The 14,991-nt window shown below is 40.6% G+C and overlaps 1 protein-coding gene across 1 annotated transcript in view; it reads right to left on the minus strand.

Moving 5' to 3' along the window:
• Positions 1-14,991, minus strand: part of LOC145342639 (MICOS complex subunit MIC27-like) — a 77,010-nt gene that overhangs the window by 45,649 nt on the left and 16,370 nt on the right. Inside the window, exons 2-3 of the mRNA XM_080188185.1 lie at positions 5,683-5,787; positions 1,565-1,684 (exon numbers count right to left, since the gene is read on the minus strand). Coding sequence (XP_080044311.1) covers positions 1,565-1,684; positions 5,683-5,787 — 225 coding nt within the window. The remainder of the gene's footprint in view (positions 1-1,564; positions 1,685-5,682; positions 5,788-14,991) is intronic.

A 14,991-nucleotide genomic window follows, 5' to 3' on the forward strand; every position in this document is an offset into this window, starting at 1 on the left:
GAGAGACTGAGGCCTGTGAACCTGGAGCAGACATGTAAAGCAGGGGCAGGGACTTTCCAGCCATTGCTCAGGTGAAAAACAGTGAGTAACCAGAGGGTGGGGAGATTGGGAAGTGACAAACATTCCTCCACTTCTTGCAGCCCTAAAGACTGCAATGCAGCAACCACAACTCCTATAGCACCCCAAGAAAGAGGAAAAGGGGGGATGGGTGGGCAGTCTGGGCACACGGCAAAGGCGAGGACAGGTGGGCAGCAAAGGTGAGAATGGGTGGGCAGCAAAGGCAAGAGCAGGCGGGCAGCAAAGGAAAAGGAACTCTGGCTTTAACACTGTGAAACATGGGCTCTCACAGGAATCAAAGTCATTTAATAAATTCATGGTTTTTAGTAACACAACTGTAACTTTTAGTGAGGACGTGCTGCAATCATATTTGCTTCATATATAATGAATATTTAACTGATCTAGTAGTAGTTTATGCAGTTTGAAAATCAAATTAACTCCTTGATTAGGCAAAGATCATAAACTCAACAAGCTAGCTCTTAAGTTTACATTTCTTACCACTGTAGGTCATATTTACATCAACTATTTGTGGAAAATTTCAATTCTACTTCATGTATTTCAACTCTTTAAAATTTTTTTATCATTCATAATCCAAGGAAATAATTACTGTCTTTGCAGCATTGCATTTTCCAGCCAAGTGGAATGATAAACTCAGCCATATACAATCTGAATGAATTCAGTGATTGTTCATATTTAGATTATTCCTCTGTCCAGCCATTAAATCAGTAAAATGTGAAATACTGTACAAGATAAGCTTAATGCAACAACTCAAACTCCAGTCATTTTTAAAAACTGATCGTTCGTGATTGGAAGTAAATGCATTAAGCATCAAGTCAAAATTAGGCAAAAACAACACACTTTTATCAGGTCATTCATCCTTTCAGATTCAATACTGAGTAACAGATACTCAGTGCAACCAATGAAGCTATCATATGAATCCAAAACTATATTCATTCATAACAATTCCATTTCAGAAAGTACAAGATTGTTTTATGATCATATTATATCCACGTAAAGCATGTATTCAGAATATAATCATTTAAGTAAAGCTGTACCTGCTTCAGGGACCTACCAGGTAAATATTTTTTAATGGCAGCTTAATCTTTCTCATGGGAGCAGTTTATTCCCTAAACAACTCAATGGCATTTTCCATCCTACACCCATTCCCACGGTTACTCCCTTGGCTCAGCCACCACCAATGCTGCTGTAATGAGGATTTTGTGAATTGTGAAAGCTTGATTTGTCAATACCAAACTGTGTGCACCATGGATTTTTAAATTTACTTCACTGAAGATTTTTTTAAAGGTTTTTTTAACAACAAAATAATATTCTGATATTAGATTGCAAAACAAAGACAGAACAATTTTGGAGACTCTTGGCGTTTGGAATTTCAAAAGAAATTCAGAATAATTTTGAATCTTGCTGTAACAAATATTTATACAAATGTTTTGTCTCAAATAATTCAACAGCACTCAGTGCAAGTAAACACAAAAGGACTTTACAGTACCTTGCATTGAGCTGCATACGGTTGAACTGTTCGACTCACACCTGAAATCCGCTGTAGGAGCCAGCCAGGTTGTTCAATAACGTACTTAGAGTTTGTGGAAGGCTCATTGTAAACTGAAAGCTTAAAAAAAATTACATTCCAATAAATAAGTGTGAAGTTTCTTCTTAAACATCATGTTTAATAATGAACCTCTCATTTGTACAGATGATTTTGTACCAAAAATCCTATTTAAAATAGAAGATTTTATCATGTTCATTGAGGTACAAGGATAGCTATTGATTAAACTCTCTACCTTACTGACTGAAATGGCAATTAGTTTGGCCATTCAGTTCTTAGGAAGGTAGTTTAGTCACCTTCAGGTACAGTATGTAGCATTATTTATCATAAAAAGATACTTCACACAGTGGTACATTCGCCATGGACCCATGGAGGGATAAACCACGCTCCCCGCCATGTGTTTTGCAAAGGCAGCCTGCCATTGGCCAGCGGTGGGATCTTCTGATCCCACCATTGTTAACGGCGTTTCCATTGAATGTATCCCTCATTGCCAAGAAATATATCTGCCGTCCACAAAATTGGATGAAAAATTCCCAATCCTAGTGTTGAATTACAAAGTATCTGTGCACAAGTGCACTCATTGAGATCTGTGATGTGCCAATATGCAGTAGAAAAGCTAACAAGTATTTAAGTCCATCTTCACTCTCCAGTGTTACCTTCTTTAATACGATCTAACCTGGGGATTATACAAAATATAAATAGTTCATATTCCTTCTACCATTGTTGCAACAGAGTTTAGCAATGCTAAATCATGAAAATTAGCAGAGTTATCCTGTTACCTCTGGTGGAACATTCAGATAAGTTTCAGAAAACGAACAGTTTTGTTTGTTTTCAGAAAACAAACAAATTTTGAACTTCTAGTCACATTTAAAAAGTAAACACCACTGAAAACATAATTAAAACCTCACTGACATTAATGATTGATATTCTAGTGTAAAAGGCAGTTTATGGGACAGATGTTAACCTTTCATCAATTAACTAGCGGAGGGTGTCCAAATATTCCAAATCAATAGAGGTGGAGAAAGTCAGAGAGGGTTAATGAAGACCTGTGCACAACATGACAGCTCATACACAGTGCTGCTGCAAACTAAAACATGGAAGGTATACTATTGTCTAATTGTGTCGCTGGCTTCAATTAATAAGATGATTTTTTTCACGATTGCTGTATCATGCAAAAGGAAGATCACCCATTAGTCTGAGGAAAGCAATTTAAATATCCTATGGGACCATCTGTTTTCTTTCTTATACAAGAGAAAATGTAAGTTTACAAATTTCAGTCTTCAAATAGTCTCCTATTAGATTAGGTTATGCTCTTTAGAATATACCAAACATGAATTTCTCCTCCCCCAATAATGTGTAAGAGGGAGAATAGGACGGAGAAATAAAGGTAGCCCCTGATTACATCTCCCAGAAACGGCTGAAGTTTCATTTACCTTGTACTGCTCTGCAGGCACTTGCTATGCAAGTACATTAAGCAATTCTATGGCACATACGAAAATCCCCAAAATCAGAATAAGCTGAACGTGCAGTGATTCTGTCTTTGGTGTGCTCGTTGAGGAAGGAAGGTCGGCCAGGTCATGAAGGTAAAAGAATCACTGCTCTTCTTAGAATGTGCACTTGGAACACAGAAAATACGAGCAGGAATGTGTCATTCCGCCCTTCAAGCCTACTCTGCCATTCAATATAATCATGAATGATCCTCAACGCCATACTCCTGTGTTCTCCCCATACTCAGTGATACTTTTAGAGTTGAGAAATCTATCTACTTCCCTTCTTAAATATATTACTTCACTGCCTTCCTTGATATAGATTTCCACAGGTTCAGAGTTTTCTCTTCATCTCAGTCCTAAATATGGCTTACCTGCCAGAATTTTGTACGTTTCAACGCAATCCCTTTTGTTCTTCTAATACAGGACTCATCAACCCAATCTCTCCTTATACAACAATCCCGTGATTCCAGGAATCAGTATGGTGAACCTTCGCTGCATTCCCTCCAAAGGGAGAATCCTTTCTTAGGTGACCAAAACTGCACACAATATTCCATTTGTGATCTTACGAAGGCCCTGTACACCTGCATTAAGACAAGCTTGTTTCTATACACAATGTCCTCTTCAATGATGCCAACACTCCTTTGCTTTCCTAACCACTTGCTGCACCTATACAAGGCCACCCAGGACACTTTGCATCAACACTCTGCCATTATGTTTCTCCATACAAAGTGGATAACTTCACATTTATCCACATTATTCTGCATCTGCCACATATTTGCCCACTCATTCAACGTGTCTAAATTACCCTGAAGCCTCACCATCACTCACAGTCACACCAAATTTAGTGTCGTCAGCAAACTTGGAAATATTACATCAGGTTGCCTCATCAAAATTATTGATATCTTTTATGAATAGCTGGGGCTCAAGTTCTGATCATTGCTGGAACCCTGCCTGCCACTTCAAAAAAGACTCCTTTATTCCCACTGTTTTCTGTCTGTCAGCCAATATATTACCTCTAACCCCTTGTGTTTTAATTTTGCACACTAATCTCTTATGCGGGACTTTATCAAAAGCTTTCTGAAAATCCAATTACACCATTTCCACTCCTTTTCCCTTATCGATTCTGCTAGTTATATCCTCAAAAAGTACAGTCAGTTTGTCAAACATGATTTTGTCTTTCATAACTCTATGCTGACCTTGTGTAATCCCGTTGATATTTTCTTAGTGTCCCATTATCACATTCTCTCTCTGGCATTGTCCTTGTTAGTGATGTTGGGCAACGTTAGACTCTGTAATTCCCTGTTTCCTCCTTTTAAATAGTGGGGTTATATTTGCCACTCTCTAATCTACCATGGTTGGGCTGCTTTAGTTGCTGTGTTTCTGCATGAGAAAGGAATGTATAACTGCTGCAATCCCTACCCAAAGCTCCTTAAATAATAATGTTCCTTAAACATTTGTCATTGCCCATCCATTGTCATGCCTTTTAATGAAATTCCCTAATCTTTCTTAGCCAACTCACGACTCATGCCTTCTCCCTTTCCCAAACAGGAAAGGGGTGAACATGAGCCCTTGTTGGATAAACAATAGATCACAGGGACTCCCTTCAGAAGCAACATGTAGAGTTTTACAAGCCACTACAAAATATATGTGTACATTACATCAATTTCTTAACTGTAAAAATGTACCCCATTGAATAACAACTTATTTCTCTGTAGTTGAATCATAACAGGCACTGAACCATCAAGTAGTTGTTTCAGCAAATTCAACTTTCCTAGTCAGCTACATAGTGGAAAACTGCCTTCAGCATGATTTAAGTAACCTTCAGTGTGCTGCAGTGGCAGAGGGGTGATAAGAGTGTGCCATTTTTCATATAAGGCATTTAATCCCTCAAGCATATGCAGAAGTTGCCATGGCACAATTTTTAAAAAATCATTTTAATCCAAAGTGTTCCAATTGGCTACCATGTTTTTCTACATTACAACAATGTCTAAATTGCAGAAAACATTTCTTTGGCTGTGAATAGCGTTGGGATGTCTTGAGGATGTGAAAGGTACTACATAAATACAGATTCATTCTTCAAAATTGTATTCATGAATTTGGTATGAGCATCATTTAGGTTGCAACCCTATCAACAGCTTGGTAACGAATTAACCTCATTTGCAAAAGGTCCTATTATTGATTACTTTACCATCCTTCCTGCATATGGATCACTGGTCTAGGTGAACATTCATTCTTTTAATATTGAATCTTGATGTTACTGAACAAACAGAAACTGCATCACAAAGTTGCAGGATGCAACTGAAGTTGGGAAATGGAAAAATGTTCCACTTATATAAAGGTTTTCCAACTTTGCAAGATTTCATTTTAAATGATTAGTAGTTTTTTTTAATTAAACAGGCAGATTACAAAGTGATAAAAAGTGTGGAGTTATTTAACACCAGCACCTATCCATCACCAGAACACATTCACAAATTAAAATGATTTTTTTTCTCCTCCACTATTATAAACATTTAATCTAAACGGGTTTTAAAAACATGAATGGAAATTCAGGAAAGCAGTAAGAAACCTCACCTGTTCTGGCTTGATTAAATCCTTATCCTGGGGACTTTTACTCGAAGCATATACTTTGTAAGAGACCATACCCAGGCCTGCTGGAAGGGCTGACAATTTGACAACCTGGGAGAAATAAAAGCAAATTACACAGCATTTCTACTAAATTAACTCCTTTTTCAAGAGCAACCACTAGGGGTTTATACTAAGCATTTGAGTAGTTACATCTGTTTGTACTCTCAATCAATCTATGCCTTATTTTTCTTGATCAAATGTCTCATTATTTTATGGTACTGGTTATTTTCCCCAATTTAAAATTAATAAGAATAAGCTTGACTCACACAGAGTAAAATGTCCTCTTTTCCCCTTTGCTTTCCATTTAAACAACCACAGCTTCACTTAATGAGGATCATGTGAAAGAATCAAGTGACCATGCTAAAGCAGTGATGTAGTGGTAATGTCTCCACGAGCAATCAAGAGACCCAGGCTGATGCTCTAGTGACATGGGTACAAATATCACCATGTTAGCTGGTGGAATTTAAGCTCGATTAATAAATCGAGAATCTTGGATGTTTTAAAAGAATATTTCTACTGAAAGTTTTCATTTTACATCTGCCACGACAAATCCTCAAAATCTAGGACACCACAGAGTAATCATTATTCTGCATAACATCTGCAAAAGACCAGTGAATATTAAAACAAATCTTTGTAATCATTGTAGCTGGCATCTCCTCGCATATGGATATTGAAAGGATATCTGATAGAGTAGGAATCTTAGGATAATAGGATAACATAATGAGCACATGGTCCTATGGTATACAGCCTCCTCCACGGGATAATATGGACAGGGCTACAAAATATACTGGATCCCTTATGGAGTAATGTAGAAGAGCCTAATTCAGCATTCCAGGACCTCAAGGCAATTAAAGGATATCCCAGGAAACAGAGATCAGGTTAATGCCATTGGTACAGCCTATAGTACAGAACATAGAACATTACAGCGCAATACAGGCCCTTTGGCCCTCGATTTTGTGCCGACCTGTGAAAACCAATCAAAGCCAATCTAACCTACGCTATTCCAATATCATCCATATGTTTATCCAATGACCATTTAGATGCCCTTAATGTTGGCGAGTCCACTACTGTTGCAAGCAGGGCATTCCATGCCCTTACTACTCCAAGTAAAGGACCTACCTCTTACATCTGTCCTATATCTATCGCCCTTCAATTTAAAGCTATGTCCCCTTGTGCTAGCCATCACCATCCGAGGAAAAAGGCTCTCACTGTCCACCCTATCTAATCCTCTGATCATCTTATATGCCTCTATTATGTCACCTCTTAACCTTCTTCTTTCCAACAAAAACAGCCTCAACTCCCCCAGCCTTTCCTCATAAGACCTTCCCACCATACCAGGCAACATCCTGGTAAATCTCCTCTGCACTCTTTCCAATGCTTCCACATCCTTCCGATAATGCGGTGAACAGAACTGTACACAATACTCCAAGTGCGGCCACACCGGAGTTTTGAACAGCTGCAACACGACCTCATGGCTCCAAAACTCAAATCCCTCTACCAATGAGAGCTAACATGCCGTACGCCTTCTTAACAACCCTATCAACCTGGGTTCCAACTTTCAGGGATTTATGCACATGGACACAGATCTCTCTGCTCATCCACACTACCAAGTCTCTTACCATTAGCCCAGTATTCCTGTATACTCTGTATTCCTGTTACTCCTTCCAAAGTGAATCAGTTTACATTTTTCAGCATTAAACTCCATTTGCCACCTTTCAGCCCAGCTCTGCAGCTTATCTATGTCCCTCTATAACCTGCAGTATCCTTCCGCACTGTCCACAACTCCACCGACTTTAGCATCATCCGCAAATTTACTAACCCCTCCATCTACGCCCTCATCCAGGTCTTTTATAAAAAATGACACACAGCAGTGACCCCAAAACAGAACCTTGCGGTACACCACGAGTAACTGAACTCCAGGATGAACATTTCCCATCAACCACTGCCCTCTGTCTTCTTACAGCTAGCCAATTTCTGATCCAAACCGCTAAATCACCCTCAATCCCATGCCTCAATATTTTCAGCAATAGCCTACCGTGGGCAACTTTATCAAACACTTTACTGAAATCCATATACACCACATCAACTGCTTTACCCTCATCCACCTCTTTGGTCACGTTCTCAAAGAAGTCAATAAGGTTTGTGAGGTACAACCTACCCTTCACAAAACCTTGTTGACTATCCCTAATCAAATTATTCCTTTCTAGATGATTATAAATCCTCTCTCTTATAATCCTTTTCGATACTTTGCCCACAACAGAAGCTCACTGGTCTACAATTACCAGGGTTGTCTCTACTCCCCTTCTTGAACAAGGGGACAACATCTGCTATCTTCCAGTCTTCTGGCACTATTCCTGTAGACAGTGACGATGTAAAGGTCAAAGCCAAAGGGTCTGCAATCTCCTCCCTAGCTTTCCAGAGAATCCTACGATACATCCATCTGGCCCAGGGGACTTATCTATTTTCACACTTTCCAGAATTGGTAACTCCTCCTTATGAACCTCAATCCCGTCTAGTCTAATAGCCTATATCTCAGTATTCTCCTCGACAACACTGTCTTTTTCCTGTGCGAATACTGACGAAAAATACTCATGTAGCGCCTCTCCTATCTCTTTGGACTCCACGCACAAACTTCCCACTACCGTCCTTGACTGACCCAAATCTTACACCCTAGTCATTCTTTTATTCCTGACATACTTATGGAAAGCTTTAGGGTTTTCCTTGATCCTACGTGCCAAAGACTTCTCATGTCCCCTCCTGGTTCTTTTTAGCATCGTAGCATACACACTCATGTGTAGGAGCCATTAAGTGAAGGACTCTCAAAACTTGCCTACAGGCTTACAGCACTACAAACCTCTCTTTTCTCCAACCAAACCAGAGACCAGCTCAGACTCTCCATCATTGGAAAATTTAAACCATTTTCTTCCAAGGAAGCCTGATCAACAAGAAGGAGGATCACTAAGACATCCATCAGCAGGGCACCTTAGACAGAGACACTACCCTCCTCCTCCCCCCGACATCAGAAACCCCCCAGGATAAACTATAACAAATCAAAACCTATATCATCAACACCCAGCTACCCAGATATTGAGAGCAAGCCCCAAAATGAGAGAGTATCAGGATAGTCCAATAAATGCCAGATGTAGTCTTTCAACATACACTTTCACAAGAACAGCATAATCTTACCATAAATAGAACACTGTCCTCCCCGCCCCCGTACCTCAGCTCCCTCCCCCAGAGAAGCTCAAACCTAGAAGGCAAGCTGACTGGAAGTCTCCATGCAAGATCATGAGGAGGAGGCGACCTACTCCTCCAACCAGCCCAATCACCAAGTGAAGAATGCTGAACCACCACAAGTGGATTCGCACTTGGGTCCTCATCCAACAAGACACCATAACCTCAGAGGAATCAAGCCTAAGGAAGAGCAGTCCAGAAGCCCCCATAAGGGGATGACTTGGGGAGGGCAATCTACTCCCTGTCTACATACTCTCCACCCAACCCAGGTAATCATAACCACTGTTGCCCTGACCTGCTCTACAATCTCCTACAAGGGCCAACAAACCAAGAATACTCATCACTCTTCCATACCAACTATTCCTCTGTTCAAAGACATTCAACTCATCACCTCTCAGAGTAACCCTAACAACTAGATACTATAACCACCATGCATTCTATGGGCCAAATAATCAAAGAGGGTTGGCATAGTGGCACAATGGTTAGCACTGCTGCGTTACAATGCCAGGGAACTGGTCACTATCTGCGTGGAGTTTGCACATTCTTCATGTGTGCATGTGTTTCTTCTGGGTGCACTGATGTCCTCCAACAGTTGATTGGCTATGCTAAATTACTCCTAAGTGTCAGGGGGAGGTGGATGAGGGGGCTTCAAGTCGGTGCAGGCTCGATGGACCAAATGGTCTCCTCCTGCACAGTAGGGATTCTATAATTTTGTAAAATAACCAGTGCCACTACTTACACAGACAAAATTAAAATAGAAAACGGAACCTAACAAAGCTAAATATTCAAGCGTGCAGCAAAATATAACTCCATTTCAACAAGACAGAAAACTAAAGACCCAGTCTTTTCCATGATACACAATCCGTCTGCACTCAGGAACAAGCAAGTACTTCTTAGTCACAAAATAATCAAAACATAAAAGAAAAACACAACACGGAAGGCCATTTCAACCATGTCCATAGCAAACCACCTACCCACCGCCCTGTTGTGGGGCTACCCATCATATCTTCAAAACAAAAGGTGTACACTACTAAAATTGTACTCCCCCAGTGTAAATACAAGAATTGCAGCACATAAAAAGACAAACCAAGATAAGCACAATCTTCAGGTCGCACAACCAAGTCAGTCTACTCCACAAACAATTAAATCCCATCCTTCAATGTTCCATTGTTGAAGCACACCAATGGATGAACACCATGAAAAGAAATAAATAATCCCAATTTTCGTAGTATAACAGGATAACAGGCGACAAACGCCTCAGGTGTTTATATATATATATCATACACCCTTATCATGATTAAAGACAATATTATAAAATCAGGATTAAAATCTCAAAGGAATAAAATTGAAAATTAATAATGAACTGCAGGATAATATATCATCCATGAAACATAACAAGGCCAAAGCACGGTGGCACAGTGGTTAACATTGCTGCCAGGAACCCAGGTTCAATTCTGGCCTTGGGTGACTCTGTGGAGTTTACACCTCCTTCCTTTGTCTGCATGGATTTCTTCCGAGTGCTCCGTTTTCCTCCCACAGTCCAAAGATGTTCAGGTTAGGTGGACTGACCATGCTAAATTGCTCCTTCGTATCCCAAGGTCACATAGATCAGGAGGATTAGTGGGATAAATGCGTGGGGTTATGGGGATGGGGCCTGGGTGGGATGCTCTGTTAGAGAGTTAGTGCATACTCAATGGACTGAATAGCCTCCATCGGCCCTATAGGAATTCTATGACAGGAACATTAAGCAACATCCAGAATCCATCCAGAGTTTCACCAAAGCCTCTGCACCTTTCTAGCAAAGAAAATCAGACATTATCTCGATGCCAACAGCATCAACGAAGCGCAGGCTTGCAGACTAGTATAACCAACACTGTGAACAGGGTCCCACCCCAGGTACCTCCGACCAGTTGAATCAAACAAGGATCTTCCAGGGTCATAGCACAGATAATACACATCAGGGACTGGATGATCCTGAGATGTGCACCATGATGAAAAATGGATTAAAAGATAAGTGGTGCCAGAGCTCACAGCTACTCCCACGCTTACATCACATGACCCCCGAATTCTGGATCTTGATTATGGTGACCATGAAACCATTCCTAATTCTTGTAAAGTCCTTACCTGGTAATGGCCACCATGTGACTCCAGGCCCACAGTAATGGGGTTAGTTGACTCCAAAATAGCCTAACTAGCATTCAGTTGTATTAAACAAAGCCTACAAAAAAGGATGGACCACCTAGGCACTGGAAATGACTAGCAAACACTGCAAAGTCTACTAACATCTGAGACTTGAGACAAAGTTGGGACAGCTGTCCTACTGACTAGTCAAGCAACAAGGTGACATAGTCATAATCACAAAATCATACCTTACAATGTGCCAGACACCATCATCACCATCCTTGGGAATGTCCTATTCAGAGGTGTTGACACAGTGGCAATCATGGGGAAGCCACTGCAGTTCACATCATCAACTCTGGACCCCATGAAATCGCCTGGAATCAGGTCAAACCTGGGCGAAGAAATCTCCTACTGACTCTCCCCATTTCTGCTGAATGAATCGGTACTTCTCCTTGCTGAAGATAACTTGGAAGAAGGATTGAGTGTGGTAAGGGCACAGAATGTAATGTAGATGAACTTTAACGTCCATCGCCAAAAGCAGCTCAGCAGCACTACTAATAACAGAGCTGGCTGAATCTTAAATGGCACAGTTGTTAGACAGATGGTGAGGGAACCAACAGGAGAAAAACTTCTTTGACCTTGTCCACACCATGTCACCTGTCACAGATGCCAAGACAGTCCATGATAGTATCGGTAGGAATGACCAGTGCACATTCCTTAGTGGAGAAAAATCATGGTGTGTGGTAATACCATTGTATTAAATGGGACAGATTTTGGACAGAACTAGCAATTCAAAACTGGGCATCCACGAGGCGAAACAGGCCATCAGCAGCAGCAGAACTGTATACAATTACAATCTATCACTTCACAGCCTATCATATACCCTACTCTACCATTCTACCCTATCAAGCAGGGTATCAAACCTGATTCAATGACTGACTACTTATGTGCCAAACAGCATCAGCAACATGTGACAGATACTGCCAAGATTTAACGTACTAAGCTCTGCAGTCCTTTCACATCTTGCCATGAATGGGGGCAGACAATTAAATAATTCACCAGAGGAGAAGGCTTCACAAATATCCCCACCCTCAATGATGAAGCACATGAGTGCAAAGACAAGGCTGAAGCATTTATAAACATCTTCATCGAGAAGTGCCGGGCAGATGATCCATCTTGGCTTCTTCCTGGGGTCCCCAGCATCACAGATGTCAGTCTTCAACCAATTCAATTCACTCAATGTGGTATCAAGAAAAAACTGAAGGCACTGAATACTGCAAATGGTATGGGCCTTGTTGTGGAGGGGGGACCCATACCAGTAATTATGGAGGAAAATAATAGGCATATTAATAACCATGTCCAGTGAAAGGGTTAACAGAGACAAATCACAAAAGCCGGCATAAAATTTAGCTGTAGGATAGTAAGCACCTAGTTCCAGACACTTGACCTTTAGATGAGAGAAAGACATTATGCTGGAGAAAGCCTTGAAACCATGCATTGGACAAGGGAGTGATCCATATTCTAATATCCAGACACATCTGGGATGCCTAAAAGATAGCTGAAAACAAGCAAGCATTAGCTGATTGCGAGTGGCTTTAAAAACTGTACTTTTACATGATGCAACCTTAACTAATAACTATGATTGGACAGAGATGACTCCTACATTTTTTCATCAGTATATGCTAATTACTTTTAACTGGAGTTGAAGCTATACATTGCCTATGTAGTTCTGAATTTTTCACTCCGAATGATTTCATGCAGAGTCCTATGGCTATAGTCTTCTTTTAATAAATCATCTTGAAACCGTTCTGTGACTTTGTCTGGCTACTTGAGGGGAACGATAGTATTAAATACAACAGGAAAACCATTGTACCAGGCCTGTAACAGTTCCTGACAACATTCCAGCAAAAGTATCAAAGATGTGTGCTCCAGAACTTGCCGTGCACCTAACAAAGCTGTTTCAGTTAAACTACAACATTGGCATCTACATGGCAATGTGGAAAATAGCCTGGGTATGTCCTGTCCCCAAAAGCAGGACAAATCGAACCAGGTCAGTTACTGCCCCATCAGTCTACTCTCAATCATCAGTAATGGAAGGGGTCATCAACAGTCCTATCAAGTGGTACTTGCTCAATTATAAACTGTTCACTGACACCCAGTTTGGCTTTCTCCAGAGCCACTCAGCTCCTTATCTCATTATAGTGCAAGTTTGAACATGGATGAAAGACCTGAACCCGAGAGTAATGTGACAGTGACTACCCCTGACATCAAGACAGCATTTTACCAAGTGGGGCATCAAAGAGCCCTAGCAAAACTGAAGTCAATGGGAGTCAGGAGAAAATTTTCCACCAGTTGGAATCGAACCTGGCACAAAGGAAGATGGTGTGGTTGTTGGAGATTTATCTCAGTTCCAGGACAATAGTGCTGGAGTTTCTTGGGATAATGAACTCGGCCCAACCATCTTCAGCTACTTCATCAAGTACATTCCTTTCTTTATAAGGTCAGAAGTGGGGATATTGGTTGATGTAATTGCACAATGTTTGTATGATTTGTGCTCCCTTGGATACCAAAGCAGTCTGTGGCCATATGCAGCAAGAACTGGATAACATTTAGGCTTGAGCTGGTAAGTGGCAAGTAAAATTCACACAATACAAGTGCCAGACAATGACTATCTCCAACAAGAGAAAATCCAACCATCTCCCTGGCAATCATTGACCAGAAACTCAACTGGACTTGTTATATAAATAGTATGACTACAAGAGCAGGTCAAAGGCTGGGAGTTCTGCAGAGAGTAACTTACCTCTGGACTCCCCACATGCAGCAAGCCAGGAGAGTGATGGAATACTCTTCCCCTTATCCATACATGTGCAGCTCCAACAACACTCAAGAAGCTTGACACCATCCAGGACAAAGCAGCCTGCTTGATTGGCATCCCTTTCACAAACATTTATTCTATCCAACACCAAAGCACAGTGACAGTGGTGTGTACTTTCTGCAGGAACCCATCAATTACTGTGACAGCACTTTTCAAACCCTCCACCACTTAGGACAAGAGCAACAGATGCATGGGAACACCACCAGCTGCAAGTTCTTCTTCAAGCCACTCACCATCTTGACTTGGAAATATATTGACGTTTCTTCATTGTTGTGGAGTCAAAGTCCTGGAACTCCTCCCTAACTGTGCTGTGGGTCTACCTACACCAACAACATGACCTGCAAAGGTTCAAGAAGGCATCACACCACTATCTTCTCAAGGGCAATTGGGGATAGGCAACAAAAGCTAGCTTTGCCACCGATGCCCACATCCTGTAAAAGAATGTATTTTAAAAATTTCTTTGGAACGGGAAGTGGAATTCTTTCCAAAATGCACAGAGTAATTATTTTGAATCTACATCAACTTAATTGGTGATTTGTCTTACTTCAAGATGATTGCACATGATTAAATGCAGATGGGTAAATATTAGCCTGTTCCATTCAATTGACCTATGCAGCAAATGCTGTAAATTCACATTGAACTCTTGTTCAAAATTAAAAATGCTAAAACTGTTGCAGTTTCAGTCTTGATGACACAGCATGTAGCCAGTTTGAAAAATTGTTTTGTGGCAACTAACATGCAACAAATACAAGCACTTCTTGTATTAATATATCAAAGAATTTCATGTAGGCGAAAATACTATTATAGATGTTGTGTATCGCTACAAGTAACTTACTGTGTTACACAAGTATTTTCAAGGTTAATATTGAACATGGCATTACACTATCAAAGGCAGCCACAGCTGTTGCTATTTGTTTTGCGAACATATGGTACTTTGTTGTTATTTTGATGTTAATATGTTGCACTGCAGTGTTGATGAGGTATTTGGAGGTGTCATGTATCCCAAACATACACTCAGGATAATA

Source organism: Carcharhinus amblyrhynchos, chromosome 4 (assembly GCF_965287045.1).
Source record: "Carcharhinus amblyrhynchos chromosome 4, sCarAmb.v2.hapA, whole genome shotgun sequence".
In the NCBI taxonomy this organism is placed as follows: Eukaryota; Metazoa; Chordata; class Chondrichthyes; order Carcharhiniformes; family Carcharhinidae; genus Carcharhinus; species Carcharhinus amblyrhynchos.